Consider the following 26,721-nt stretch of genomic DNA (forward strand, 5'->3'; position numbering starts at 1 on the left):
AGTTTCAAGTGGCATTACAATAGTCCCAATGAGTTTTCATATTTAACTTCACTAACCCACTCTGCATTGTCTGTCAGCAGCGTATATGCTGTGGCTGAAATACACCCCTAAACGAAAACCAGAATTGTGTTGAGACTTGTAAAACGATAACCCTTTGACCAACAAATTAATGTATATTATTAAAACTTGCAAAACACTTTACATTCCGATTCAAAGGGTAAGTTTGAAAATTTTCAACCCAGGCCCCATTAAAATGTTTGTTCCCATTATTTATAACTGTCCATACCACAACCTTGCTAAACTTTTTGAGAAACTTTTTCGGTCTGCTGCAGCTTTTCACTGTGCTTAAATGTAGTCCAACAAGGCCTAAAGACGCCTAAAAAAAAAAGGGGGGGGGGGGGGGGGGGGATACGTTAAATCATGTTTCCCTTCCAAAATGGGAAACTCGCATTATACATTATATATTATACATTCATAAGGCCCTGCTTGACATCGAGCAAACCTTTTCCATAAGTGAATTAGCCCAAATCTGTATCCGTAAAAACCCTTTCTCCTCTGCATACAGTCACCCAGCTCCACTTCATCCCTGTGGACCTGGGCTCTCCCATCGTGCAGTGCTCTGTGGCCGATCCGTATGTGGTCATCATGACTGCCGAGGGCGTGGTCACAATGTTTGCGCTGAAGAGCGACTCCTACATGGGGAAAATGCATCGACTTGCGCTGCAAAAGCCACAGATCTCCACGGTGAGCTATACCCCCCCTCTGCTCCGTCCAGTTTCAGGAAGGGCAGAAAACCTTACTCTTCAATGGGCCTAATTTATCAGCCCTGGAATATAGAAATACTTGAATGTGTCTTTCTTTTGAATGGACAGCTTCATTCACCAGGTAAACTTCTTGAGGTTAGAAGTCTAATAATTGCCCCATAATACCTGATTGTCTCACCAATTCATTGAGCTCACATCACCGAATGTGCACGGGAAACGGCGTTGGCCACGTGCTGTGGCGTCTGAAATGATCTCTGTCCACCTTCGCAGCAATCGCGGGTGATTACACTGTGCGCCTTTCGAGACGTGAGTGGGATGTTCACCACGGAGAACAAGGCGAGCTGCTCCATCAAAGAGGACACAGCGGCCCGGAGCCAGACTGAGACGGAGACAATCATCCAGGATCTAAGGTAAGGAGTGCAGCACCAAACAGATTGTGGATATTGGATTTTGCTGTTTATTATCCTTAAGTGGGCGTCGTTTCTTCACGATATAAAAAAAACTCTCACCCGCCATTTTTCTTAACTGTTAAAATGTGTCATGTTCAATATTATGGATGAAATAAGTTAGGGTTTTTTTTCAACAAAAGTTTGATAAACTACAGTAAATGGCTCAACAGCATAGATATACCTTCATAGAAAATGCAGTTTCAGGAATATTCAAATTGGGACCCCAGCACCACACAAACAGCTAAAGTCATCTGATCAATTAACAGTATGCAATCTACAATGAAAGAAACAAGACTAATGGAACACAGCCTTATATATATCAATCTCATCTAGACAAATTACTCCCCAAAATCAAACTGGCGAGGTTATTTATGAAATTTTACTGATATTGATCACTGTTAGTTGAAACGTGCAGCTACCTCCAGGTAGCCACGCTAAGTAGTAGAGTGTCATGATTCCGATTTGAAATCAAAATCGATCGAAATGAGCGTTCAATTTTGAACTTCGATATCACAAGCAGGTTCGCGATTCTCCCCATCTTTTTGTGGGGCGGTAAAGATCCGTCATTAAACAAATACAGTGTGCCCTGGGGGGATTTGACTGTGGCTTGCCTGGTTCTGAACCAACTTTCAGAGGTTCCCAACCCCCATTATTTGCCACCATAATACAATAGCATCTATTTTTCTGCGCTTATTTTGGTGAGTAAATTAAAATTTGTGTAATAAATCTGCTTTTGCTAAAGCTCCCAACTGTTTGGTGTGTTGGTTAAATATTCAAATTTTTGTTATTATTAATCATTTTTAATATTCATATAAAAGTTACTTATTGAGAAACAAGTGTTTTTCTTTACAAGTCAAGACTCGATAATCTAAAAAATGGCATAGTTGTCAGTGGTGAAAAACAAGACAAAATAAAAAATAAAAAATAAAAATAGAATTGAATCGTGACCTAAACATCGAAAATCTAATCGTGACGTCCCTACTAAGTAGTTAGCACGCATTACTAATTGGTAAACACCAGTTTCAACATCCCACATGTAATTTGCTTTGTCATACCATCACCAATGATAACAGAAGTCTAGCCCAGGCATCCTCAAACTGTGGATCCCAACCCCCAGGGGTGTACCCAAATGTTTTCTGGGGGTCGCCAGAGGTTTTTCTTAATATGTACAAAAAAAAGAAAATGCGTATTTAAAAAAAGATATATATATATGAAATAAAATCAAAAAATCTAAAACATATATAATTTTTCCGAAATAATTCTCTCAGTTAAATTATTCAGTAGATGCACAATGAAGAACTTTTCAGTAGGCTACTTTTTCAGTAAGAGAGAGTAAGAGAGTGTGTGTGTGTGTGTGTGTGTGTGTGTGTGTGTGTGTGTGTGTGTGTGTGTGTGTGTGTGTGTGTGTGTGTGTGTGTGTGTGTGTGTGTGTGTGTGTGTGTGTGTGTGTGTGTGTGTGTGTGTAACCTTAGCAACTCCTGTCCCCGCCAGCGCAAGAGGAGACTGCTGCACTCACTCTCTGCACAGCATGCATGGGAATAAATGTCAATATGATATAAATGTATATATCTGGATTTACAAGCTTCAACTGATCAAAATGCGAGACATCCGGTTGCAGGACAATTGATCAAAATGTCAGAATGTCCTGCACAAATTGGAGCGTTTGATCACTCTAACCCCAAACGTAGCACAAAAGAACAATACTATTTTGGAGTGATATGACGATGATGGGGTGACAAGTTACATTACAGCTCATGAACAGCTCGCTGCTGCCGTCTGGTAAACGTTACCGGAGCATCCGGGCATGGACTACCAGACTCGCCAACAGTTTTTACCATCAGGCTTCTCAACCCGCAACATCTGTAGTCACCTATGTCAATTAAATGTACATCACCACAACTGCATGTACATATCCACTTCTTCTCCATGCACTTCTTCACTTTATATTTATATCCATATCTTGTGCAATAGACTGACCTATTTCTGTTGGAACTGCTACAATGTTCCAATTATTTTAGTTTCCGTTTTAGGATTATTTTTCTTATTTCCATTTTATGTACATACACTGTGACCTCTTGCCCGTATTTGTAACATCGAATCTTACTCTTTTTTTTTTATATTCGACTCATATTTTATTTAAAAAATAATAATTATTTCCTCCTTATCTTTGCCTTGTTATTTTATCTTTTTATGCCCACTACACAGTTGTTGCCTGTCATGCCCCAAGAATTTAATTGTACCGAATGACCTTGTGTTGTACTGTACACTTGACAAGCAAAACACTTTGAACTTTGAAATACAATATAAAATATATCAAAAACCATAGCAGCACAAGTTATATTTTTTACGGCACAAGCGCAACAGGAATGGCAGTTTTATTCAAATTCTAATCACATGGGGTCCCACTCCACAGAGGTTTGTACCTGTACTTTGCTATGATGTCTTTGCATCAAACATCAGCGAGTCGGAATGATGGGGTCGTGAGACTTTTTGACTTTTTTAAGGGCTCTCCGTTCAAAAAGTTTGAGAACCCCTGATCTAACCAAGCCTAGAGAATGATCTATTGTCCGTTAATCACCATGATAAGTCCCGGTCACACCAGGAACTGTTTGTCTGAAATGGAGCTTAATCTATCAACTTGGTTAGCATACTAGCTAGCTCTGTAAACTTTAATACATTTAATTACAACGGTAAAAAATACTGTGGTTCCTTCTGCGACATCAATAAGTTGTGCGTTATAAGCACACAACCCATCCATGGTATAAGGCACATCCATTGAATATTAATAGATAAAATCAAGCTTTTTATTTATTTTAAGCATGGGATCCTTCAGTAAATTATAGAGATTTTCCTGACTCTGAATTGCAACCCAAAATGGGATAATCGATCATATCTAGTTAGCTGTATTTTATTATTAACTAACAAAAAACTGTCACTACTTGCGTGTGTGTGTATTTGCATGCGTGCGTGCACACAGTCACACCGTGGACGATGAGGAAGAAATGCTCTATGGTGACTCCAACACGGACGGCCCAAACTCCAAGGAGGACGCAGGCCGTGGCTCCTCAGCCCCAGGAACCTCGACCAGCGAGGGGGGCCTGGGCAAAGCAGAGCCCACCCACTGGTGCATGGTAGTGCGTGAGAGCGGCGTGATGGAGGTACACTTTATACACACTCACAATAAGCTTGAGTAAAAACAGATCAGTGCTTCCATACCAAAATCTATCTATCTGCTATGGCTAAGAATAGCTATTGGCTATGAAAAAGTGATACGGGATCACCTCTTAATTGAACACATCAAATATGTTTAATATATGTCTTGCAGCAGTGAAGAAATGGACACAAATTGTAAAAGACAGTTAAATTAATTGTTTATTATTACATTTAAATAAAAATGGTAAAGCTTTTAAGTGATGAATTGTATTTCAAACACACCTTTTTAATTCGGTCTTCTTTGGCAGATTTACCAGCTCCCAGACTGGCGACTGGTGTTCCTGGTGAAGAACTTCCCCGTCGGGCAGAGGGTGCTGGTTGACAGCTCCTCCGGCCAGTCAGCCACACATGGGGAGGGCAAAAAAGAGGAAGTGACACGACAGGGGGATATCCCATTGGTCAAGGAGGTGGCCCTGGTGTCGCTCGGCAACAATCATAGCAGACCGTACTTACTGGTGAGGGTTTCTTTATTTTAAGAATACAGACCCCAGATAAAAGGTTAACCATGAAATAGCATGTCTCCTGCTTTGCTCCGCTGGTTTCAGGTAAAATATGTCACAATGAGTGCTGCTACGTCAATGTTTTGGATGGCATTATACGTATTAGTCTCAAAACCCGCGAGCGCACAGAACAGTATCGGTGAGCTGAAAACCATTCTCAGTGAGCGGAAAACCATCCTTCGCGAGCGCATTTCTGCTCCACGTGCACAAATGTGGTGCCCCATGCACAGGGTTGTGACGGGCTCCGCGAGCACAGGGTTGTAACGGGCTCCGCGAGCACAGGGTTGTGACGGGCTCGAGCTTGACCCTCCCTACACGCTCGCAACTCCTCAACGTGCTCACGACTGCTCAACACTAGCTCGCTCGTGAAGTTAACTTTTGAGATTTTGGAGCTGGGGGCGGAATAGACAGTGGGTGATGTCACCCCTTTGATTGGTCACTTTGAATACATATATAGAATGTATCAGCAGTAGTTAAAATGCACAATGACTGCATATCCACGGTAAATTTTATTGGATGTTAGTTTTATATAAAAGTCAAGAAAAAAATCTTAACAAAAGAGAAGAGTGCAAGAAACCTTTGGAAAGCTGTCAAAAAGGGGATGCCTTTCAAATCCCCTTAAATGCATCTACACATTGACTGTGATTTAATTTCATGTATGAATAGTATTTTATACTGAATTGCTTCCCAAATATAACATTGTGATATTTGGAGGAGTGGATGCTCTCTCCAGAAAGTTAACTGACTGCTACTATGTTGTAGTAATACCACATGCTCTGCTGTATACTGTATGTTTTTATTGATGATTAATCAAAGCTTCTAAGTGTGTTTACAGACGACACAATGTTTACCAAGGCACTGGTCTATGCTGGTATAGCCAGTGCACGGCATGTTGTGGAATTACTTTCAGCGGAGGATGGTTTTCAGGGATTTGAGACTAATTTCACTCCATAGTTTTACATCTGGTTCAACTAAATATTGTGGCTATTTGATTTGGCAATGAGAATCCTCCAATTTAGTATTTTTATTTTCCTGCAATCCCTTAAGACATTGTTCCTAATTAATTTAAGTGAAACCTAAAAATCTTATGAGTAAATACTTTATTAATCCTGAGGGAAATTTAAGTGTCACAAAAGCACAACAATAGAATAAAATAAAACACAGTTAAGTAATAAAATAGAAAAGCTTGTTATTATACACATAGTGTATAATAAAATGAGAGTAGTGGGATAGATAATAATATATATAATGATTATAAATAGTGCAATTCTCAACCAGTTATCAGTTATTTGTGAGAAGGGGGAAAGCAATCCCATGTTGTGGCAGAGAGTGGAGGAGTTGACCTGTGTCACTCGGTGGAACATTTGGGGGAGATCAGTCTGTTGCTGAAGGTGCTCTTCTGTCGACACCTTAGTTTTCACTCTTAACTAAAACATTTCTATGTCGTTTCATCTGGTGTTTCTATTGAAAAGGCTTGCGTAGATCCGTCACGCAAAAATAGAGAAATGCTGTGCAGCTCCCTGCCGACTCAGCACAGCTAATGTGGCCGGTGGAGCTCCCAACGGTGGATTTAATAGGCAGCAGCAACTGCTCGCCGCACCGTGCCCATACACTGCGCCGGAGCGTCCAGTGGACTTCTACCGTGATACCGCGGTTCACGTTTGCGTATTGAACCGTAGAGGGCGTACTAAACGGTTCGATAACATACCGTGTACCGTTGCATCCCTAGCAGGAAGTAGCGCCAGCTCTGGTCCTTGTGGAGGGCCTCTGTGTTCTTAGTTCACTCCAACAATCCCGTAGGACTGGACTACCTCGACATCTTACTCTGGATGGAGACAGGTGTCAGAGTAGGCTTGTCTTATATTTTTTTGAATTAGCAGGTAGTTTTCGGCCGATATCTGGCATTTTGGGATAATCGACTAATGCCTGCACTCACGAGACTGATAAATAAAATATGCTAGCTTTGTCAAAAATATAGATTTTTCTAAACACATTGATTTGATATTTGAAACTGTTTCAAGACTCGTTTTCAGCACTATCGATGTACCAGTAGCAGCTGCTTCTCCTCTGTTTGCTCTCTGACAGTCACACACACACACACCACATGCAGCACCCACATAGCCCCGCCTCCTCTCACTGTCGCTGTCTTCACTTGTCTCATTAATTTGTTATGGTGTTAGCTCATTAAAGATGGCAAGTGCAGAGCCTCCACGACCAGTTTTGAAAGAAAACAGCAGGAGTGCTGTTTGGAAATACTCCACATTTGAGGCAAAACATAAACCTTACTCAGAGAATTGGAGTGGAGTTTTGTTTTTTTTCTCCTCCAGACAGCGCTGTACCGTGTGTGTGTTCCCTTGACCATTTTCCTGTGCTTTTGTTATAGATCTATTTATTTTTGTGTTTCCCAATTTGTATGAAACAAAATTTTTCGTTTTAGTTGATTAAGGGTGCCGCGTCACAGCCTCTCCCCATTGCTCTCTGTTGCTATGGGACTTGATTTAGTAAAAACTGGATGTTTTTGTACAAATGCTTTACAGGTACTCCTCACTTAACGACAATACTTGTTTAACGACCGTTGGGACTTACAAACAGCTCTCTGACCGGTCTGTATTGTACACTGCGTACAATACCGCGGCGTCTCAGCGTCAAGCATCCCATCGCGCATCAACCTATATACACTATACAGTATATACTAGATACACTATATACACTGTATACATGTCATCTCATCGCCAGTCTCGTTCTCGCAGTCTGTCAGTATTCACTACACAGGCGTTCGCAATGGCCACGCCCCCTTACCGTGAAATAACACGGGTCCTCGCTTATCAACCAATTCGCTTAATGACCTGGTCCTTGGAGCAGAACTCTGTTGTTAAGTGAGGAGTACCTGTACTTGTAAATAATAAATCCTGCACTCCTGGAACGGGGAGAGTATTTCCCGACCAGACTTTAATATGACGCATTTATTAATAATATTAATTTTTTTTATTGTTTATAATTAACATATACATTTTTTTTTTTACAAATCGTTTTTTGATTACCTGTGGATATTTAATTAATTGATAATTTTTTAAATTTAAAATAAGTGCACTGCAGAAAGAATGCAGACAATAGTGTTAAATAAATGTTCATAAGTTAAGCAATTTTATGTCTCATTTTTTGTTATTATTAAATTATTGTATTTTATCAGATGCAAAAAAAGAACAATATGATATTGGTATTATACATCAGCTATCGGCCGCCCACTATCTAAATATCATCCATTGAAAAACCGATATCAGTCGCCCACTATGAGCAAGGGCATTGATACAGAAGAATCCTCCAGTCTTGATGAGAAAAACAGGATGCAACTGAAATGTTTCATGTGTTGCAGGTCCACGTTGAGCAGGAGCTGCTGATTTACGAAGCCTTCCCCTATGAACAGCAGGCCCAGAACAACTTGAAAGTGCGCTTCAAAAAAGTAAGTATCTATCTATCTATATATATATATATATATATATATACACATACATACATACATACATACATACATACATACATACATACACACACACACACACACACACACACACACACACACACACCGATCAGCCACAATATGACAACCACCGCTAATATATAATATTGCTCCCCCTTGTGCCGCCAAAACAGCTCCTACCCGTTGAGGCATGGACTTTCACAAGACCTCTGATGGTGTCCTGTGGTATCTGACACTGAGACATTAGCAGCAGATCCTTTAAGTCCTGTAATAGCCCTTTCCCACTGCACCAAAAATCGTTGGTGTAAAATTAGACAGGAATATCTGTGTATCATGCCATCATTTCATATCCCATTTAGATACCAAAATGTAAATAAGAGTTATGGACTTTCTTTCTGCATGGGGGACCATGAAATGTTGTGAGTGTAGGGATCACAGCAGAGACCCCCCCGCCAGACTCCGGAGTCACTCCAGCACCGCCCCATGCCAGTCCCTGTTCCCCGCCGCCAAAGAACCGGTGCGCACACCGGCAACATGGACTGTAGTGTCTGGTCGTTCATGAACGATCAGATTATTTTGAACGGCTCAAAATACATTTTATTTTTCTTAGTTTTACAGTTTTGTAGTTTGTCGTAATTTTATTGGGTCAACCCACTCAATTTGGTGTGAAAATGGTATAAGTTGTGAGCTGGGGCCCCCATGGATCGAGCTTGTTGTTCCAGAACATCCCACAGATGCTCAGTCGGATCGGACCCTAAAACTGTCCACCCACACGATGTAGGAGAAAAGGTGATTCATCAGACCAGGCCACCTTCTTCCACTGCTCTGTGGTCGCTCACCAGTAGTAGGCACTTTCGGTGGTGGACATGGGTCGGCATGGGCACTCTGACAAAAGATATATATGAAATAAAATCAAAAAATCAAAAGATATTTATTTTTCCGAAATAATTCTGTCAGTTAAATTATTCAGTAGATGCACAATGAAGAACTTTTCAGTAGGCTACTTTTTCAGTAAGAGAGACTAAGTGTGTGTGTGTGTGTGTGTGTGTGTGTGTGTGTGTGTGTGTGTGTGTGTGTGTGTGTGTGTGTGTGTGTGTGTGTGTGTGTGTGTGTGTGTGTGTGTGTGTGTGTGTGTGTGCACTGTGTCACCCCACTCTGTACAGATGCCCCACAACATCAACTTCAGAGAGAAGAGACAGAAGGTGAAGAAGGATCGCAGGCCAGAGGGAGGTGGCATTGACGATGGACAGGCAACCAAGAGCCGCGTGTCTCGGTTCAGATACTTTGAGGACATCTCTGGGTACTCAGGGGTGTGTACGATCAAAACCATTGGCTAGAAAATACCTCACAATTTGATGATGATTCTCTGTTGCCGATTAGATAGGAATTGCAATATTAAGATTCATCACGGTTGGCAAAATGACATGCAAGGCAACTCATTCTTTCAAAGTGAAGTGACATCAAGTTTTATGTCCCAGGTGTTCATATGTGGACCCTCCCCCCACTGGATGCTGGTAACCTCTCGTGGCGCCATGAGGCTTCACCCCATGACCATCGATGGTTCCATCGAGTCCTTCTCCCCCTTCCACAACATCAACTGCCCCAAAGGATTCCTGTACTTCAACAAGCAGGTGCCAGACGCAGACACACACCTCACTAAACCACTAAATCAGTGGTTATCAAGAAAAATGTTGTCTGACCTGTAGAAAAAAAGTCTGTGAATTCTGCATTTATTTGTATATTTTTAGATCCACAAAAGCTTACAGGAACTAAAGCAATGTAATAAAGTGTATAAAATAGGATTTGATTGAGTAAAAACTGTATAATACAAGATTGTCACCAATTTCTGTTCCCCCCTGCAACACCTTTTGTCCGGAGAGCTAGACGAGCCAATGCAGGGACAATTACAGGCTACAATTACAACAGACTGGATTAGTTCTGGAAACTAAGATCAAAAATCATCTTGTAATACTCCATAATTGTTTTCATTTTAAAGAATTTAAATTGATTTCAAATTGCAAAGTAACCTTAGTACTTAAAGTAACTTTAATGCTGTTGTTCCATCTAACAGCTATTCAGACAGTAGTGGTTGGTCTTTATCATATTTTACTCCTGGTGATCTGCTGTTGGACTGGACTGTTGGGTGTTGTGTTTTTTCGACACAGGGAGAGCTAAGAATCAGCGTCCTGCCAACCTACCTGTCCTACGACGCTCCCTGGCCCGTCAGAAAGATCCCCCTGAGGTGCACGGTGCACTACGTCTCCTACCACGTCGAGTCGAAGGCAAGCCCCTCCTACCCCGCATATCCAGCCCAGGGCTGTCACCGTAATAAAAATCTCCTCGAGACTATTATTATGCCAAAGAAAGTCACAGTAACCAGCAATATCACAATATTGAAAAAGCTATCATAATGATGAATCACTCAATCTTTTACAATCTTTTTACAATCAACTTTAAAAGACATACACTGTAGTTACTGCACCCCAACAGCATTGCATTTTTTTTTGTTCGTTTTTTGACTTGTTGGTTGAAAGAGCGAGTATCAGGGTTTTTTTTAGCTTATGGAGAGGATGGTTTGGGGGGAAAAAAAAACTTTTTACAGACAAAGGGCAAAAATACAGAAAAAAAAATATTCAGGGAAAAAAATGTGTTCTGTCTGCGGGTAAAAGGGGCCTTTATTTATTTATTTATTTTTATTATTTTATAATCACAGGTGTGAGACGTCCCACTGCCACAGTGCCACACAGCAATTGCATCACTGTGAAAACAAGCAAAAAACGGAAAATAAACGATAGAGAGAGAGAGAGAGAGAGAGAGACTTTATTATAATATAACACAAGTTCTTGTGTTCAATGGACTGTTGTTATTTGTGTTCAACTCAGGTTTACGCCATGTGCACGAGTGTGAAGGAACTGTGCACACGCATCCCTAGGATGACTGGGGAGGAGAAGGAGTTTGAGACCATAGACAGAGGTAAGATGTTCGCAAGTCCCATAATAATATTTTTAATATTTAATGTGTTCATCCATGTTCCTTCCCACACGTAGCTGCATTCTGTTTAGTCGATTCTATTTGATGTTCTCTGAAGGCTGACAGCGTATGTACTTTGATATATTTGGTACTTTGATACTGGCTGTTAATTTTTTTTTTGCAGACGAGCGATACATCAACCCTCTGCAGGAGAAGTTCTCCATCCAGCTCATCTCTCCAGTCAGCTGGGAGACTATCCCAAACACAAGGTAAAGCGTCGGGTTGATGGACGTGTGCAGGCAGGGAAGAGACACCAGTTCTAAGACCTTTAAGTTAGAAGTACTGACTAATCCAGACTACGGATCCCAAAAATGACTTTTGAACATTACTGAACCATATTTTTGTTTATATACAGATATGGGTTCGTTTAAAAAAAACTGTGTATCTTGAAAGGAGAATATATAAAGATGTTAGTTTGGGGTAGTGGTATAATTTAGTGGACCAATTTCTGTTGGCTCAGGGAGGGCATCACCTGGGAGACAAGTTGGACAGCCTCAACTGTGTCTGTAATCCAAGCTACTGGAAGTGATACTTATGGGAGATTTTTTTTTTGTTTGTTTTTTTTATAAATTGTTATTGTTCATGATTGAGAAACAGAAAATCAACTCACTTTTAGTAAATAAAAGTGAGTAATAACGATAATGATATTGGGCCGATAACCAACGCTGGTCGTAAAAAAAGTCATAAAATGTGTTTCCTAATTAACACTATTTAAGCAGTCTGAAACACAAACAAAGCAAGGTCTGCGTTTTCCTTTCTCCACAAGGATTGACCTGGAGGAGTGGGAGCATGTGACGTGCATGAAAACAGTGGCCCTGAAGAGCCAGGAGACTGTTTCCGGGCTGAAGGGCTACATAGCTGCCGGGACCTGCCTGATGCAGGGGGAAGAGGTCACCTGCAGGGGAAGGGTGAGTGATGCCAAGCTCTGGGCGTCCATGACGGCCCATTTAAAAATCTGAAAACCAATGTATAATAAAACTAAAATCAATGTATGAATGCATTTCAGTTTTGAAACAAACTAGAATTCGCTTTGACTTGGTCTACTGCAAAAGAACAACATTTCTCTTAAATTTGGCTTTAAGTCTACAATAGTGTAGTTTAAAATATATTGCAGCATACAGTGAGGGAATACTTACAATCTGGGCTAAAATATACAGAGGCACTGAAGACGGCGCATGAACGCTCTGACACACACACACACACACACACACATACACACACATACACACACATACACACAAATTCTGGTGACTCTGACAATTGTAGTAAAGCATGATAAGTGGCCTAAAAGCAACATATCATCATTGTTGAGCCAACAAGATAGCCCGACCTAAAAAAAAAACCAAAACAATTCTTCTCACAAATGATGAAAATGCAAGTTTCTCCTCTTGGTGGGATCGCTTCTAGCCAGGGATGTGGACTCGAGTCGTTGTGACCTGGACTTGAGTCGACTCGTGTCACTGTTTTGATGACTTGCAACTTGACTTGACAGAAAATACATTACTTCGCACTCAACTTGGAAGTTTAAGACTCACTTGACTTGACATGACTTTAGACATGATGATTCGAATGACTTCTTTGTGTTCACTTTCATTCACTGAAACCTTGAACTAAACACGATCGGCAAACAAAAAGGTACGTTGATTCAGCTTGGTCGTCCCCTTCCTTATGTCGTAATCTGTGAATGTAATTGAAGTGCAATTTGAGATTTCCTTATCAAACACAAGTTGGTGTTTAGAAAGTTGTAAATGGTAAACAAGGGACAGTGGGGTTTTTTTCTCTCCTGTTTCAAGCGCTCCGCTCTCCATGCGCCGCGATTGAAAGCAAGGTGACGTCAAATACTGCCGTGAAGCAGTGGGAGTGATAGAAAAATTTGATCTTCTGTATACAATACATTTTTTAGAGTTTCTATCGTGTAACGATATACACCGATCAACCACAGCATTAAAACCACCTTCCTAATATTGTGTAGGCCCCCCTTGTTTGGCCAAAACAGCTCTGACCCCTTGAGGCATGGACTCCACAAGACCTCTGAAGGTGTCCAGTGGTATCACAGGACAGATCCTTTAAGTCCTGTAAGTTGCGAGGTGGGATCTGCATGGATCAGGCTTGTTCAAGCACATTCCCACAGATGCTTAATTGGATTGGGATCTTGGGAATTTGGAGGCCATGTCAACAGCTTGAACGGTTTGTCATGTTCCTGAAACCATTCCTGAACAATTTCTGCAGTGAGGCAGGGCACATTATCCTTCTAAAAGAGGCCACTGCCATCAGGCAGGGAATGCCGTTGCCATGAAGGGGTGAACTTGGTCTGCAACAATGATTAGGTAGGTGGTACTTGTCAAAGTAACATCCACATTATGTAAAACGAATGTGATTCATCAGACCAGGCCACCTTCTTCCAAGGTGTTCCGTGTTTCAGTTGTAACACTCACGAGCCCCTTGTAGGCGCTTTCGGCGGGGACAGGGGTCAACATGGGCTCGCTGATACAACCCCATACGCAGCAAGCTGCGATGCACTGTGTGTTGTGACACTTCTCTATCATAGCAGCATTTGCTTTTACAATTTGTGCTACAGTAGCGCTACTGTGCGATTGGACCAGTCAGGCTAGACTTTTCTCCCCACGCGCATCAATGAGCCTTTTGGGCGCCCAAGATCCTGTCGCCGGTTCACCGGTTGTCCTTCCTTGGACCACTTTTGGTAGGTACTAGCCACTGCATACCAGGTACACCCCACAAGACCTGCTGTTTTAGAGATGCTCTGACCCAGTTGTCCAGCCATCACAATTTGGTCCTTGTCGAAGTGGCTCAGATCCTTACACTTGCCTATTTTTCCTGCTTCCAACACATTCACTTCAACAACTGGCTGTTCACTTGCTGCCTAATATATCCCACCCCTTGACAGGTGCCATTTCAATGAGATGAGCAATGTTATTCACTTCACATGTCACTGGTTTTAATGTGGCTGATCGGTGTACATCATCATATCGCACAGCCCAAAAACAACATTTTTACATGACAAGTGTCCAACCCAGTATGCGAGCGCACACTTAAAAATTGAGTCATGATTGGATGACTTGCCTGTCAGTCAAGCTCTTTACACACAAATAATATGATCAGATCAGATCATCATGGCAGCCGTGACTATGCCAAGAGGATTCAATTCATACATTTTTTTTCATTCAACAAATTAATTTGTGAAAATCTGTTCATAACTTTTTGAGATATTCTGCAGGCAGGACGGACAGGGGCGGAATGTAACAACGTTTGGCTTTCAGTATTTCATTGTTTAAAAGTGATGGGTAGGGAATATTTTGATTGAGGAGAAATTAAGAAATAAATTACCTTTTTTTCAAGTTATGTTTTTGTTTGATTAGATTTATTTCACTGAATATCAATTTTAATACAAATTAAATTCAATGTCATTTGTTTTGACCAGGTTAGATTGGCCAATAATATTATTAATAGACAGGTACTAAGACCTTGTCTTTTCTCTTTATAAAGACGGGATACTGCAGGTGAGACTGCATTTTCTGACTTGAAAAAGGACTTGGGACTTATTTGAGACTTGGAGGAAATGACTTGAGACTTGTAACTTGGATTAGAAGGACCTGGTCACATGGATGCATTTCTTGACAGGCATGCAAAACTTCACATAACTCGTTTTTACATTCAACTTAAGGTCTAGTTTGGCTTGGATCCAGATTGATTTTGGGCCCGAGTCCGAATTTAGAGTAGTGTGGCTTAAACTACTTGAGTCCAAACTGCATAGGAAAGTCAACTTGGATACAGAGCCACAGTCCTGCAACCCATACCAAATGGGTGAAATTCCCCGCATCAGCATGTGCGTCTCACTGAAGTGGCCATAACCAAGGCACTCGAACCCTTGTCAGCTTTAAGTCGCTCTGAATAAAAGTATGATGCTTTTCAATTATCTGAATATGAGTTTTGCATGGTCGGTGGGTTCTTGACTGTACATTTGATTCGTTCAGATCCTGATCCTGGATATAATCGAGGTGGTGCCAGAACCGGGCCAGCCGCTGACCAAAAACAAATTCAAAGTCCTGTACGAGAAGGAGCAGAAGGGTCCCGTCACGGCTCTGTGCCACTGCAGCGGCTATCTGGTCTCGGCCATCGGACAGAAGGTATTTTTTTAAAGCTCTTTTAAAAAGCCTCACGTCATCCCCAAAGCCTTTGTGTTGACTCACTCTGGTCTCAACCCCGCAGATCTTCCTGTGGAGCCTGAAGGACAACGACCTCACGGGAATGGCCTTCATCGACACACAGCTCCACATCCACCAGATGTTCAGCATCAAGAACTTCATACTGGCCGCTGACCTGATGAAGAGCATCTCCCTGCTGCGCTACCAGGAGGAGAGCAAGACACTGTCCCTTGTCAGCCGGGTGAGGATGATGGGATTCACTCCATACAGCGCTCAAATCTGCATGCATGCAGTTATTGGCAAACCTCCCGTGATTAAATTAATAGCGAATTAAGTCCCAAAGGTTTGGAAAGTTGGGTTTCTGTGGTAGGTCTGTAGAAAAAAATTTGGTTACAGTCAATTTGTTCTCAGGGCGCAAACACGATCTGTTTGTTTAACTCCGACTCTCATGCAAATCGCTGATACTTTGTCAGCACAAGACCAATTGCATAACTCAAAGCAAACAAATGAGTATTTGAAAGTCAAAACAAGTCAAGTGAGTAGTAAATAAGCGGAAAACTCACCGGCTATTGAATTGACATTGTCAAATATGTAGAACCGGCATTGCAGTATGAGGTTTACACCTCTAGTGTGCGCCTCCCGTGCAAGCAGCATTTAGTTGATGTGATAAATGTTTTTTGTCAAGGTCATCCTGGTTCTGTTGTTCTAAATGGCACGCTATCCATGTCTGCAATGCAGGATGCAAAGCCCCTGGAGGTTTACAGCATCGAGTTCATGGTGGACAACAACCAGCTGGGATTTTTGGGTAATGCTGCCCTCCAAGAGATTCAGCGACAGAATAACTCCATTCTTTCCAAACAGATATCCCATGAATTTGTCTTTTTCTCACCCCCTTAACCTTAGTTTCTGACCGAGATAAGAATCTCTCCGTCTACATGTATTTACCTGAAGGTGGGTATCGCAGCTCATCACAGCATCGCATCTCTGACTGCAGTGAACACGCATCATGTCACTCAGGTGTGTGTGTGTGTGCGTGTGCTTTGTGCTTGCAGCCAAAGAGAGTTTTGGGGGCATGCGCCTTTTAAGGCGAGCGGACTTCAACGCTGGGGCTAATATAAACACCTTCTGGAGGATGCCGTGCCGAGGAGCGCTGGACACAGTCAGCAAGAAGACGGTCACTTGGGACAACAAGCATATCACCTGGTTTGGTAGGATGCTTTACCGTTCTACCTTGAACATCTGGCTGTTGTAGTTGCCTGCTCTCATTTGTGCTGACAAACAAAAGTAGAGGCCAAGATGCAGAATTTGGTTGAGCAAATGGTTGGGGAGACACAAAATGCTTGTATTGTAAATTCTGATGAGAGTTGGAGGTAATTACAGGTTATTGTAATAGTTATAATTAGTTTATGGCTCATATACCATGTCCATACATTCCATATACTGTTACATTACTCCTTGTGCTTTGTCTATTACTGATCGTTCTAACTTTTCGTCACATACCTCACACTTGAAGATCTCATGCCAATAAAATCAAACACACTAGAAAATAGGGGACATCTGGGACGGCTATTATTATTATTTTAACTGTGGTCAAAACCGGGGACAATTTGGTAGTGAATGTTGAAAACCGGGGGCGGAGCGGGCTGGAATTGCGGCAGTCCCTCACGCTGGAGTTGAGCTTGTACCTCTTTGGAAGTTGTCCTTGGCTCTTTTTCGACCATTGGCACTCTCCTTCTGTTCAATCTGGGGTCGAATTTCCTCCTGAGGCCACGTCCAGGGAGGTTGGCTACAGTCCCATGGACCTTCAACTTCTTAATAATATTTGCAACTGTAGTGACAGGAACATCAAGCTGCTTGGAGATGGTCTTGTAGCCTTTACCTTTAACGTGCTTTTCTATCATTTTCTTTCTAATATCCTCAGACAACTCTCTCCTTTGCTTTCTCTGGTCCATGTTCAGTGTGGTGAACACGATGATACAAAAAACAGCAGAGTGACTACTTTTCTCCATTGAAATAGGCTGAATGACTGATTATAAGATTGAAGACCTGTGTGATACCAGTTAAAGAAAACAGTTTGTTTGAAATATCACTATAATCCAATTATTTATAATCTTTTCTAAGGCGTACCAACAAATCTGTCCAAGCCATTTTAGAATATAATTGATCTCTTAAGCAATAATTAATCTTTTCAGTTTCTTTGCTTTACTCTGACATACCAAAGACAGGCAGGTATACAGGAGAAAATTGCTTTTAATTTCATCACTTTTCAGGAGGAAGGAAGCATTGTTTCCTGAGCTGTAAGGATACAAACAAATTTGTTCACGTCTGTATATGTAGTGAAATAACATTGCAACGCGCCTGGAGATTATGCACAAAAAGTACTAACTGGTCAAGGGCTAACTAATTAACTAACTAACTAACTGACTCTAACTCATCGCTGCTGACAAGAACAGCGATCAGATTATCCTGTTAATGTCAGAGTGCAGTAGAGGTCACCGGTGTTCCAGTGCAGCTGAGAGTCCAACCTGGTGCCCTACTAAGGATGAGAAGTCCAACTGTTGACATGGCATTTTGAGGGCTAAGCCTGCTGCCCTCTGCTCCCACAGCCACACTGGATGGCGGCGTCGGGCTGCTTCTTCCCATGCAGGAGAAGACTTACCGCAGGCTGCTCATGTTGCAGAACGCCCTCAACACCATGCTGCCCCACCACGCCGGCCTCAACCCTAAGGCCTTCAGGTTTAGATCTGCCTGTACTAGTAGAATAAAGCAAGAAAAGATCCTTTTTGGTGGCCAGTAGTCATCCCTAGTTGACATGTTTAAGTCCCATGAACAAATGTGTTTTTTAATGCGTTTGTATTTTTTTACATGACCGACAAAAATAACCAACTTTTGTGTACAGAATGGTCCACAGTGACAGGCGAACTCTTCAGAACGCAGTGCGGAACGTTCTGGACGGAGAGCTTCTCAACAAGTACCTGTACCTAAGCACCATGGAGCGCAGCGAGCTGGCCAAGAAGATCGGCACGACGCAAGACATCGTAAGTAGACCGGCAGAACCAGGAAATGCCCTGAGTTACCTGAGCACTTCTCAGTGACTTCCTATGCCCCCCCCACCTCTAGATCCTGGACGACCTCCTAGAAATCGACAGAGTAACGGCTCATTTCTAACGCCCCACATTCCTGAAGCTGAGACATTTACTGGAAGCTATTTTATACTGAAAATGTTCTGGCCATCTTCATGTAAACATGTTTTTGTTACGTCAACTTAGATTGTGAAGAGAAAATTAAGCCTGTGATCTTTTCTTAAAATGTTTTGTACACAAGATTAAACTTAATTTTGGAACCTGGCTTCATTTCTTGGATTTCAGTCACATTCAGTGCAAAGACTAAACAATTCCACCTATTCAGGATGTGGTAAGGTGTTTCATTTGATTGCATTTTATTCAAATATAATTTTTTTTTAAATAAAACAGCCTGGCTGAAGGTTATATAACAATTAACGTGTCATATAAATTTGTCAATTAGGAATTATGACCATAAATGAAACAAATGTGTGATTTAAGCATAATGCATTCACTTGGGGGAAAAGGGAGCAGAACTGTGATCTGTGAGAAGCTCTCATTCTCACTTAAGAGCTTGAAGTTCATGGAAGCGAACATGTCCCGCCTGTTTGGTTCAATCCAGTTTTATTTTGGTTTGAAACATTGGTAGATACTTGTCTTGAAGTGATATAGATGGTATTATTGGTTTGTCAACTTTGTGGAGGCACCTCAGGACTTGGCAGTTGTTCAGGCAGAAAACCCATCTCTCATCTGCGCCACACAACTAATCCTGGAGGGACAGCGATGTCCAGCAGATCAGAATGTTTTTTTTTTTTAAGAAAACTTCTCATTAATCCGGAAAAACGGCAATTTTCTTTCTTTTTCTCCCAAAGCGAATGCATAACGCTTCTCGGATATTCTTAAGGGTCATGTGGCTTTGCCTCCTCTACCGCAGGTACTCGTATGTCTCAGTGTCCAGAGAGACGAGGCCAAAGTAAGACAGCAGGTTTACAAATGACCGCGTCAGAGTCATCATCGCCATCTCCGACCTGGAGAGAGATTTAAAAGTTCATTTTTAACCTTTGGCCATGACGAGTTGTTGACATGATTTTATTTTTACAAGTCCAAAAGCGTTAGGAAGGGCAGGGTCCTCTCACCTTAAAGCCAGCTCAAACTTGAGGCTCGCCCATGCCGTCTGTGCCCAGCGGAGAACCGACAGTTTAGGAAGGATACTTGTTTTATCCGCCTGGATCTTGGCCCAGCCTCGCACAGCACTGTAAGGAATAATGAAGTGACCCTTTCTGTGACGCTTCTGGCCTTGTTGTAACTAGAACATTCACATTGCAATATGGACAATAAGTATAGACCTCAAGTAAGACCACTGAACAGACTGCCAAAACCTAACATCCATGGAATGTTTATTGGAATGCGGAATGACCAGTCCGTTAATTTTACTGATCAGTAAAGACCTGGGATATTAGTTTAGGGTCAATATAAACAACAGTAATATACGTTGAGCATACAATTGAAATCAATGAAGTTGTGCTTCTTTAAAATGTAGTGTTCTATAAGGTTTTGATACCAGTATCTATCAGTTTTTCAGCTTGTTATAGAACTGAAGTCCGACACCAGTTGTCCTAGCAACCACGAGATCTTGTGTTTTAGAGACATTTTAATAGACTTACAAAACAAAGAAATACCTTTCGGTAAGTGTGGTCAGAATTGAGTTTCCATATTATGCACCGACCTCTTGGCCATGACAAAGTAGCGGTCCACCGGCGCTCCGAGGGAGATATTGATGCTTCGAATGGTGTTGATGTTGCGGAAAACCAGCAGCATCGGACGGGGCATGGACTTCAGGACCTGCATGATGCTCCCAAAGCGCTCGACGGCCATGGCCTGCATGTAGGTCGTCTCCTCGCGACTCAGGATGTTGGACAGGCCCAGCTGCCGCATGTTGATTGGCCGCTGCAGCAGCATCTCGCAAAACAGTAAGTACTCTGGGATACAAAGGAGAAGTAATCAAACATTTGTGGTTGTGTACTTGTAATGGTTTGCCTTGTGGGCGTGACAAAACAACCAGCATGTGGTCTTGGCTATCACGTGCTTTCAATGAGGCTGAGGGTCTTCACCTTTGACCCCGAGGGCGTGGGAGTATTTCTTCATGGCTGCCTCATCTCGCAGGACTATGGACCTCCACAGTTTGCAGAGGGCAGCTCTGTTGCTGGAAGTACAGAAGTTGACATGGTACCACTGACATTTGGTTGAAAAAAATGAAAATGTAATACATTGAATTTAAACTCAAGTGGACTTTGTACCTTTCACTGACGTACTGATACAGGCCGTGATCCAAGAGTACCAGCTCTGCCTTGTTATCAGGACCTCGTCTCACCAGAACTGGGACATAAAGACATTATGCCGTGAATGACAAAGCGACCGCCTTCGCCAATTACAATTCTGGAAATTCCCTTTGTGGCGTGACAAGTGCAAACATTAGTGCACCCACCGTTTCCAGGGTGTGGGTCGGCGTGGATGAAGCCAGTGTTGAAGATTTGCTCGGCAAATGTGCGGACCAGTTTGTTGGCAGTCTGGAAGGCAGACATTTGGCGTTATTACAGTATCCTGATGCAGTCACATTGCTGTTGAGACTGTTCCCCGTCACTTACGTCTTTCAAACTCAGCCCTTGCCTTTTTATTTCCTCAACATTGTTGACTTTGCAGCCCTCGCAGAACTCTGCTGTCAGCACTCTCTTGAAATAAAAAATAAAGAAATTGGAGCATATTTATATATATAAATGTACACACACACTTTCTGCATGGGGGACTATGAAATGTTGTGACACACACACACACACACACACACACACACACACACACACCTTACTGGTCTGCTCCCAGAAGACTTTAGGAACAACAACGAATTTTAAGTGTTTGAGCTCCTCTGCGCACCGCTCTGAGTTTCTGGCCTCGTTTTCAAAGTCCAGCTCTTGAGCCAGCGTCCCTTTCAGGTCCTGCAGCATTAACAAAGTTTATATTAGGCCAGACAACACTCCTGGTCATTCCCACAAAACTATAGTATGCGCACTGTTGGTCAAACGCAGGTCGACCTGGAAATTATGACCTTGAGAACCCATCGGAATCCAAAAGTGGGGTGCATGAACTCCACAGCATCCAGGAGGACTTCCAGTGTCCTGATGTCACCTTCAAAACGGTCCCTGAGGTCGATGTACTGCACCTGGGGGAAAATGGAATTAACACAAACTCTGGAGAGCAAAGATAAAAAAAAAAAAAAAAATACAATCGCAACCATTCTGTACTTTACTAATCTAAAATATATGACCATGGGCTTATAAACTGGTACCTGCCTTCACGGCAACCGGGGTGCCGTCACAAAGTTCGGCCTTGTGAACCTGCGCTAAGCTGGCGGCTGCTATAGGCTTGTAGTCAAACTTTCGATATAGCTGGTCTGGGGTTTTCTTAAAGTCTTCTTGGAACAAGGCGTCCACCTGTCAAAAAAGAAAGACAGTCTTATTGAAAGGACACCTCCAGCACGCCCCCCCCCCCCCAGTGTTTCCCCCAAAATGGAAAATAGGGCTGGAGGCAATAAAGGGAAGTGAAAGTGTCATTCTGCTTCAAGGAGCCCAAGGTGGACTTAAAGTTGAAGGAACAAGTAAGCCAGGCTACTTTGAGACCTTGGAAATGGATGGATAGATGGGTGTTCAGATAAGCAGCTTGAGGGGAAAAAAATAAATTAAATAGATTTTACGCGGGGGTCATATTTTTGTAGGATCCGTCGTGTGCCCCACTCTCACCTCTTTGTACCTCCTGTTCAGGGCCATGTCCTCCAGGACCTGCAGAGTGCGGACGTACTCTGGTGGCAGGAGGTGGTTGAAGGAGCACAGGCCTTGGCCCAGTTTAATGTATATCCCGCCATTCTTCACAGCTCCATCCACCATGTGCTCTGCTGCCCTCTGGTGGCACGCTGACATCCCGACCAGATAGGATTGGCTGCTCTAGCAGGAGCAGGGGAGCACACGAGTATAACACGAGTGGACTAAACTGTCACTTTACCACAGTGTATGACGTTTTCAAAATGGTCCGGTATAGAACCTAATCTATTGCCGGTTGTTTCGGTGCCATGTTTTGCTACATGTAGACAGAGCTGGTTAAGCAGTCCCATCAATTAAGGGGTACGCACATTTTCTGGACAAATACAAAGTACTTTCCTTCAACTAGCTGTGAGTTTTACCTCATCAAGGCCACGCAACGCCACATTGGAGGTCCACCAATAATCCACTGAAATGAATAGTCCAACAGAGAGAGATCTGACAATGAAATACAGAAAAATTGTCAGGAAAGACCCCTTCCAACTGTATGAAAGAAAAGTAAAGCTTTTTGCTTTCTACTGTTAGGTGTAGAACGTAATGGATTGCCCTGTAACAGTAAGTTATCCTACGTTGGGACACACCAATGCCATTTGTTTGATGGGCTGATGACTGAGTACTGACTCTTGGGTGCTCGCCAACACAAATACTCACATTTTCAGCTTAAATGAGTGAGGGATCAATGATTTTGCACACTGTGTGCTGATTGCACTAACTTTCCAACGTTTTTGCTTGAACAAACTCAGACCGAACCTTCCAACTGTCAGTGAGTTCCAAAGATAAAACGAGACTCAAGAACTCAACTTACTTTTGGTATTGGGTTTCGGTATCTGAGCATTTTTAGGAATAAGAGTGATCGAGCTCAGTACTGGACCCCGATAATTGCATCAGTGTAAACCTGATCCTGAATTAAATCAGGCCATCTTTTAACTATTCACCTGTACCCACAAAAACCTAAAACCTAACCTATAACATTTTCCCTATTGATATAACATATAAGGATAGACTTATGTGGCTTTCGAGTTTTCAAGAAGGACATTTTAAATTTCTCAACAGAACAGCATTCAGTGGGGTTGTGCTTTGAACAATTATAAATGATGGGAACCAACATGTTTGACTTGGTTTTAAAAATGGCAAACCTATCTGTTAACAAAGAGGATGTAGTATGTGAAGGATATGGCCAAACCTGCAAAAACGTCCAAAGCCTTCCAGCCCAATCTTCATCTTCCTCCTCTCTTGAGATTCTGACAGGGCATATCGGACGGCCACAACTGCGGGTACGCCGACAGAGATGCCGAGAAAGGTCTTGAATATTAGCCTCCTGTCCTTCCCCTCCCTGAAAAGGCATAACAAAGTCAAAGAGACAACAGTCCATTATACCTGGAGCTTAATCTTTAACTTAAAAGTTAAAACCGGGGTCTGGTGGGTTTAGCTACCTCAATGAAGAAATAAATCACCTGAGTGAGCTTAGCGTTCTGCTGAACCGGTGCGGCGATCCAGGACGCCCATATCTGGAGAGCAGGTACAAGTGGCGCATACACAACCCAAACTGGAGAAAAGCAAAGTGTTTAAAGAAAACAGCCCAAAGCTACAGACCAACTTAAACCGCCAGACATAAAAAACAAACACAGATTAACTAGCTAGAGGTGGAAGGGAAAAATGGAAAATATTATAATTAGTATTATAATAAACTAGTGTTTTAGCAAAATAGTGTTTATAATAGTAGACTATTTTCCATTTAGTTCCATTAATGCATTTGGTGGCACTTAAGTTCAGGGCCATCAGGCTCGTGTAAAGTAAAAAACGAATAAGTGACCTTTGCTCCCTGCGTGTGTGTTTTAACATCAGCCACAACATTAAAACAACCTGCCTAATATTGTGTAGCTCCACCTCGTGCTGCCAAAACAGCTCTGACCCATCGAGGCATGGACTCCACAAGAGCTCTGAAGGTGTCCTGTGGTATCTGGCACCAAGACGTTGGCAGCAGATCCTTTAAGTCCTGTAAGTTTCAAGGTGGGATCTGCATGGATCAGGCTTGTTGTTCAGCACTTCCCACAGATGCTCAAATAGATTAAGATCAGGGGAATTAGGAGGCCTTGTCAACACCTTGAACTCTTTGTTATCTTTTTCAAAACCGTCCTAAGTTTTTGTTTTTTTTGCAGTGTGGCAGGGTGAAAGAAAGAGGCCACTGCCATCAGGGAATTTGGTTTCCATGAAGGGGTAGATTTGGTCTGCAACAATGTTAAGGGAGGTGGTATGTGTCAAAGTAATATCCTTCCGATTTTTTCAACCAATATTGCGATTTATAAGATAGGTTCCTTATCTTCTGTATTATTCACGAAACACAAGCAATAAATCATTCTGTAGTATGACCAACACAACACTGGATACAGTCAACATATAAACTGCTCTTTCCTGTAGACAAGGCCCACGTGTTATGGTGAAATGAAAATTGATTAATGAATGGATATGAATCACATATCTTTATTTAACTATTGAATTGTGGGGGAAACGTTCAATCACAGTAGAACATAGACCTAGAGAGTTGTAAAGAAGGTCATCGCTGTACAACCTGCAACATAACATGAGCCTGCCTAGCCCTGTAACAGGTTTTATGTGTGTTCGTTCGTTCGTAGTGGTTGGTCACTTCGTCCCTCGGGGTTCGCCGCGGGGGACACGCTGTGTTTGTGTTGACTCTCCCAGACGGGAGAGCCACACCGAGGCCCCTGCGAGGCCCCTGCGAGGCCCCTGGACGGACACTTTTGTTTTTCTGTCGCGGGCTGTTTCCCCGGCTGAGGGACAAAGTCTCTTCAAGTCGTTGATGAGCTGATAGCACGACGGTCGCGGACCCGGGCGCAGGGACATCACCAGACTTGCTTGTCGACTATAACCACTTGAGGTGTGTTAACCTTAACGCACCCAGCACGTTTTCAAACATCAATTCATCAAATCACAGCGACGACCAAAATGTTTTGTTTGCTGTTGTTGTTGTTGTTGGGTTGTTGTTTTTTCGGAGCGTCACTTTCCTATGTACTGCAACGGTAAATATTAAGGTCACTCGACGTGTTGCTAACGCTAACAAGTTACGAATGAAGCCTGACAACGTAACGAAAAATCATATTTTATTTACCACTTTCGGGGTATCCACCGCCATGGTCCCCGGGCACCTTACAACTGCAAATAAATAAATAAATAAATAGAGAAATATGGAAATGGTCCGAACTTGCGATGTGGCTTTGGAGTAGTCCGGTGTTCGCCCTTACAACCGCTGCCTAGTGCTAGTACTAGTACTAGTAGCAGTACTCGTACTCGTACTCGTACTGGTACTGGCCTGGCCGCCTCCAATCAGCTCCCGCTGCCAGGACGTGGTTGGTCACGTGCTACGCCCCGACCCGTGCCGCATTCAGGGCCCGTGGGAGAAATGGGAACCACAGACCACAGACGGGAACCGTCTGTCAACGGGGTGAACATGAGCTGCGTAGCAACCGAGGAAGTAAAAATGTGAAAGTGCAAGTTGGATGACGTGTCTCGTATAGTTGGATGACGTGTCTCGTATAGTTGGATGACGTGTCTCGTATAGTTGGATGACGTGTCTCGTAAAGTTGGATGACGTGTCTTGTATAGTTGGATGACGTGTCTCTTATAGTTGGATGACGTGTCTCGTATAGTTGGATGACATGTCTCGTATAGTTGGATGACGTGTCTCTTATAGTTGGATGACGTGTCTCGTATAGTTGGATGACGTGTCTCGTATAGTTGGATGACATGTCTCGTATAGTTGGATGACATGTCTCGTATAGTTTGATTACGTGTCTCGTATAGTTGGATGACGTGTCTCGTATAGTTGGATGACGTGTCTCGTATAGTTTGATTACATGTCTCGTATAGTTGGATGACATGTCTCGTATAGTTTGATTACATGTCTCGTATAGTTTGATTACATGTCTCGTATAGTTGGATGACATGTCTCGTATAGTTGGATGACATGTCTCGTATGGTTTGATTACATGTCTCGTATAGTTTGATTACATGTCTCGTATAGTTGGATGACGTGTCTCGTATAGTTTGATTACATGTCTCGTATAGTTGGATGACGTGTCTCGTATAGTTTGATTACATGTCTCGTATAGTTTGATTACATGTCTCGTATAGTTGGATGACGTGTCTCGTATAGTTTGATTACATGTCTCGTATAGTTG

General features: G+C 42.5%; 2 protein-coding genes across 5 annotated transcripts in view; one reads left to right on the plus strand and one right to left on the minus strand.

The window, feature by feature from the left end:
* cpsf1 (cleavage and polyadenylation specific factor 1) overlaps positions 1 to 18,944 on the plus strand; it is a 33,124-nt gene extending 14,180 nt beyond the window's left edge. For 2 of the 4 annotated variants that reach the window (XM_079998510.1, XM_079998513.1), the window contains exons 20-37: positions 566 to 744; positions 1,035 to 1,174; positions 4,191 to 4,371; positions 4,675 to 4,881; positions 8,300 to 8,386; positions 9,568 to 9,714; positions 9,883 to 10,035; positions 10,570 to 10,686; positions 11,287 to 11,377; positions 11,559 to 11,643; positions 12,201 to 12,342; positions 15,427 to 15,579; positions 15,662 to 15,838; positions 16,336 to 16,402; positions 16,501 to 16,548; positions 16,650 to 16,805; positions 18,204 to 18,333; positions 18,497 to 18,944. In XM_079998510.1, the coding sequence (XP_079854636.1) occupies positions 566 to 744; positions 1,035 to 1,174; positions 4,191 to 4,371; positions 4,675 to 4,881; positions 8,300 to 8,386; positions 9,568 to 9,714; positions 9,883 to 10,035; positions 10,570 to 10,686; positions 11,287 to 11,377; positions 11,559 to 11,643; positions 12,201 to 12,342; positions 15,427 to 15,579; positions 15,662 to 15,838; positions 16,336 to 16,402; positions 16,501 to 16,548; positions 16,650 to 16,805; positions 18,204 to 18,333; positions 18,497 to 18,692 (2,456 nt within the window). In that variant the 3' untranslated portion in view covers positions 18,693 to 18,944. Of the gene's footprint in view, positions 1 to 565; positions 745 to 1,034; positions 1,175 to 4,190; positions 4,372 to 4,674; positions 4,882 to 8,299; positions 8,387 to 9,567; positions 9,715 to 9,882; positions 10,036 to 10,569; positions 10,687 to 11,286; positions 11,378 to 11,558; positions 11,644 to 12,200; positions 12,343 to 15,426; positions 15,580 to 15,661; positions 15,839 to 16,335; positions 16,403 to 16,500; positions 16,549 to 16,614; positions 16,806 to 18,203; positions 18,334 to 18,496 lie in introns of those variants that run through there. The other 2 variants (XM_079998511.1, XM_079998512.1) reach the window with 2 other exon arrangements.
* A 68-nt stretch (positions 18,945 to 19,012) lies between these two features.
* adck5 (aarF domain containing kinase 5) lies at positions 19,013 to 25,776 on the minus strand. The gene is made up of 15 exons (XM_079998547.1): positions 25,653 to 25,776; positions 23,980 to 24,071; positions 23,709 to 23,858; positions 22,888 to 22,963; positions 22,451 to 22,651; positions 22,004 to 22,144; positions 21,760 to 21,873; positions 21,518 to 21,649; positions 21,305 to 21,388; positions 21,145 to 21,226; positions 20,957 to 21,035; positions 20,771 to 20,862; positions 20,386 to 20,638; positions 19,796 to 19,912; positions 19,013 to 19,687 (listed from the first exon to the last, which is right to left on the minus strand). The coding sequence occupies exons 1-15, from the start codon at positions 25,674 to 25,676 to the stop codon at positions 19,585 to 19,587; spliced, it is 1,740 nt and encodes a 579-aa protein (XP_079854673.1). The 5' UTR covers positions 25,677 to 25,776; the 3' UTR covers positions 19,013 to 19,584.
* Between the last annotated feature and the right edge of the window lie 945 nt (positions 25,777 to 26,721).

The sequence above is a fragment of the Zeus faber genome (assembly GCF_960531495.2).
Source record: "Zeus faber genome assembly, chromosome: 1".
Taxonomy (NCBI): domain Eukaryota; kingdom Metazoa; phylum Chordata; class Actinopteri; order Zeiformes; family Zeidae; genus Zeus; species Zeus faber.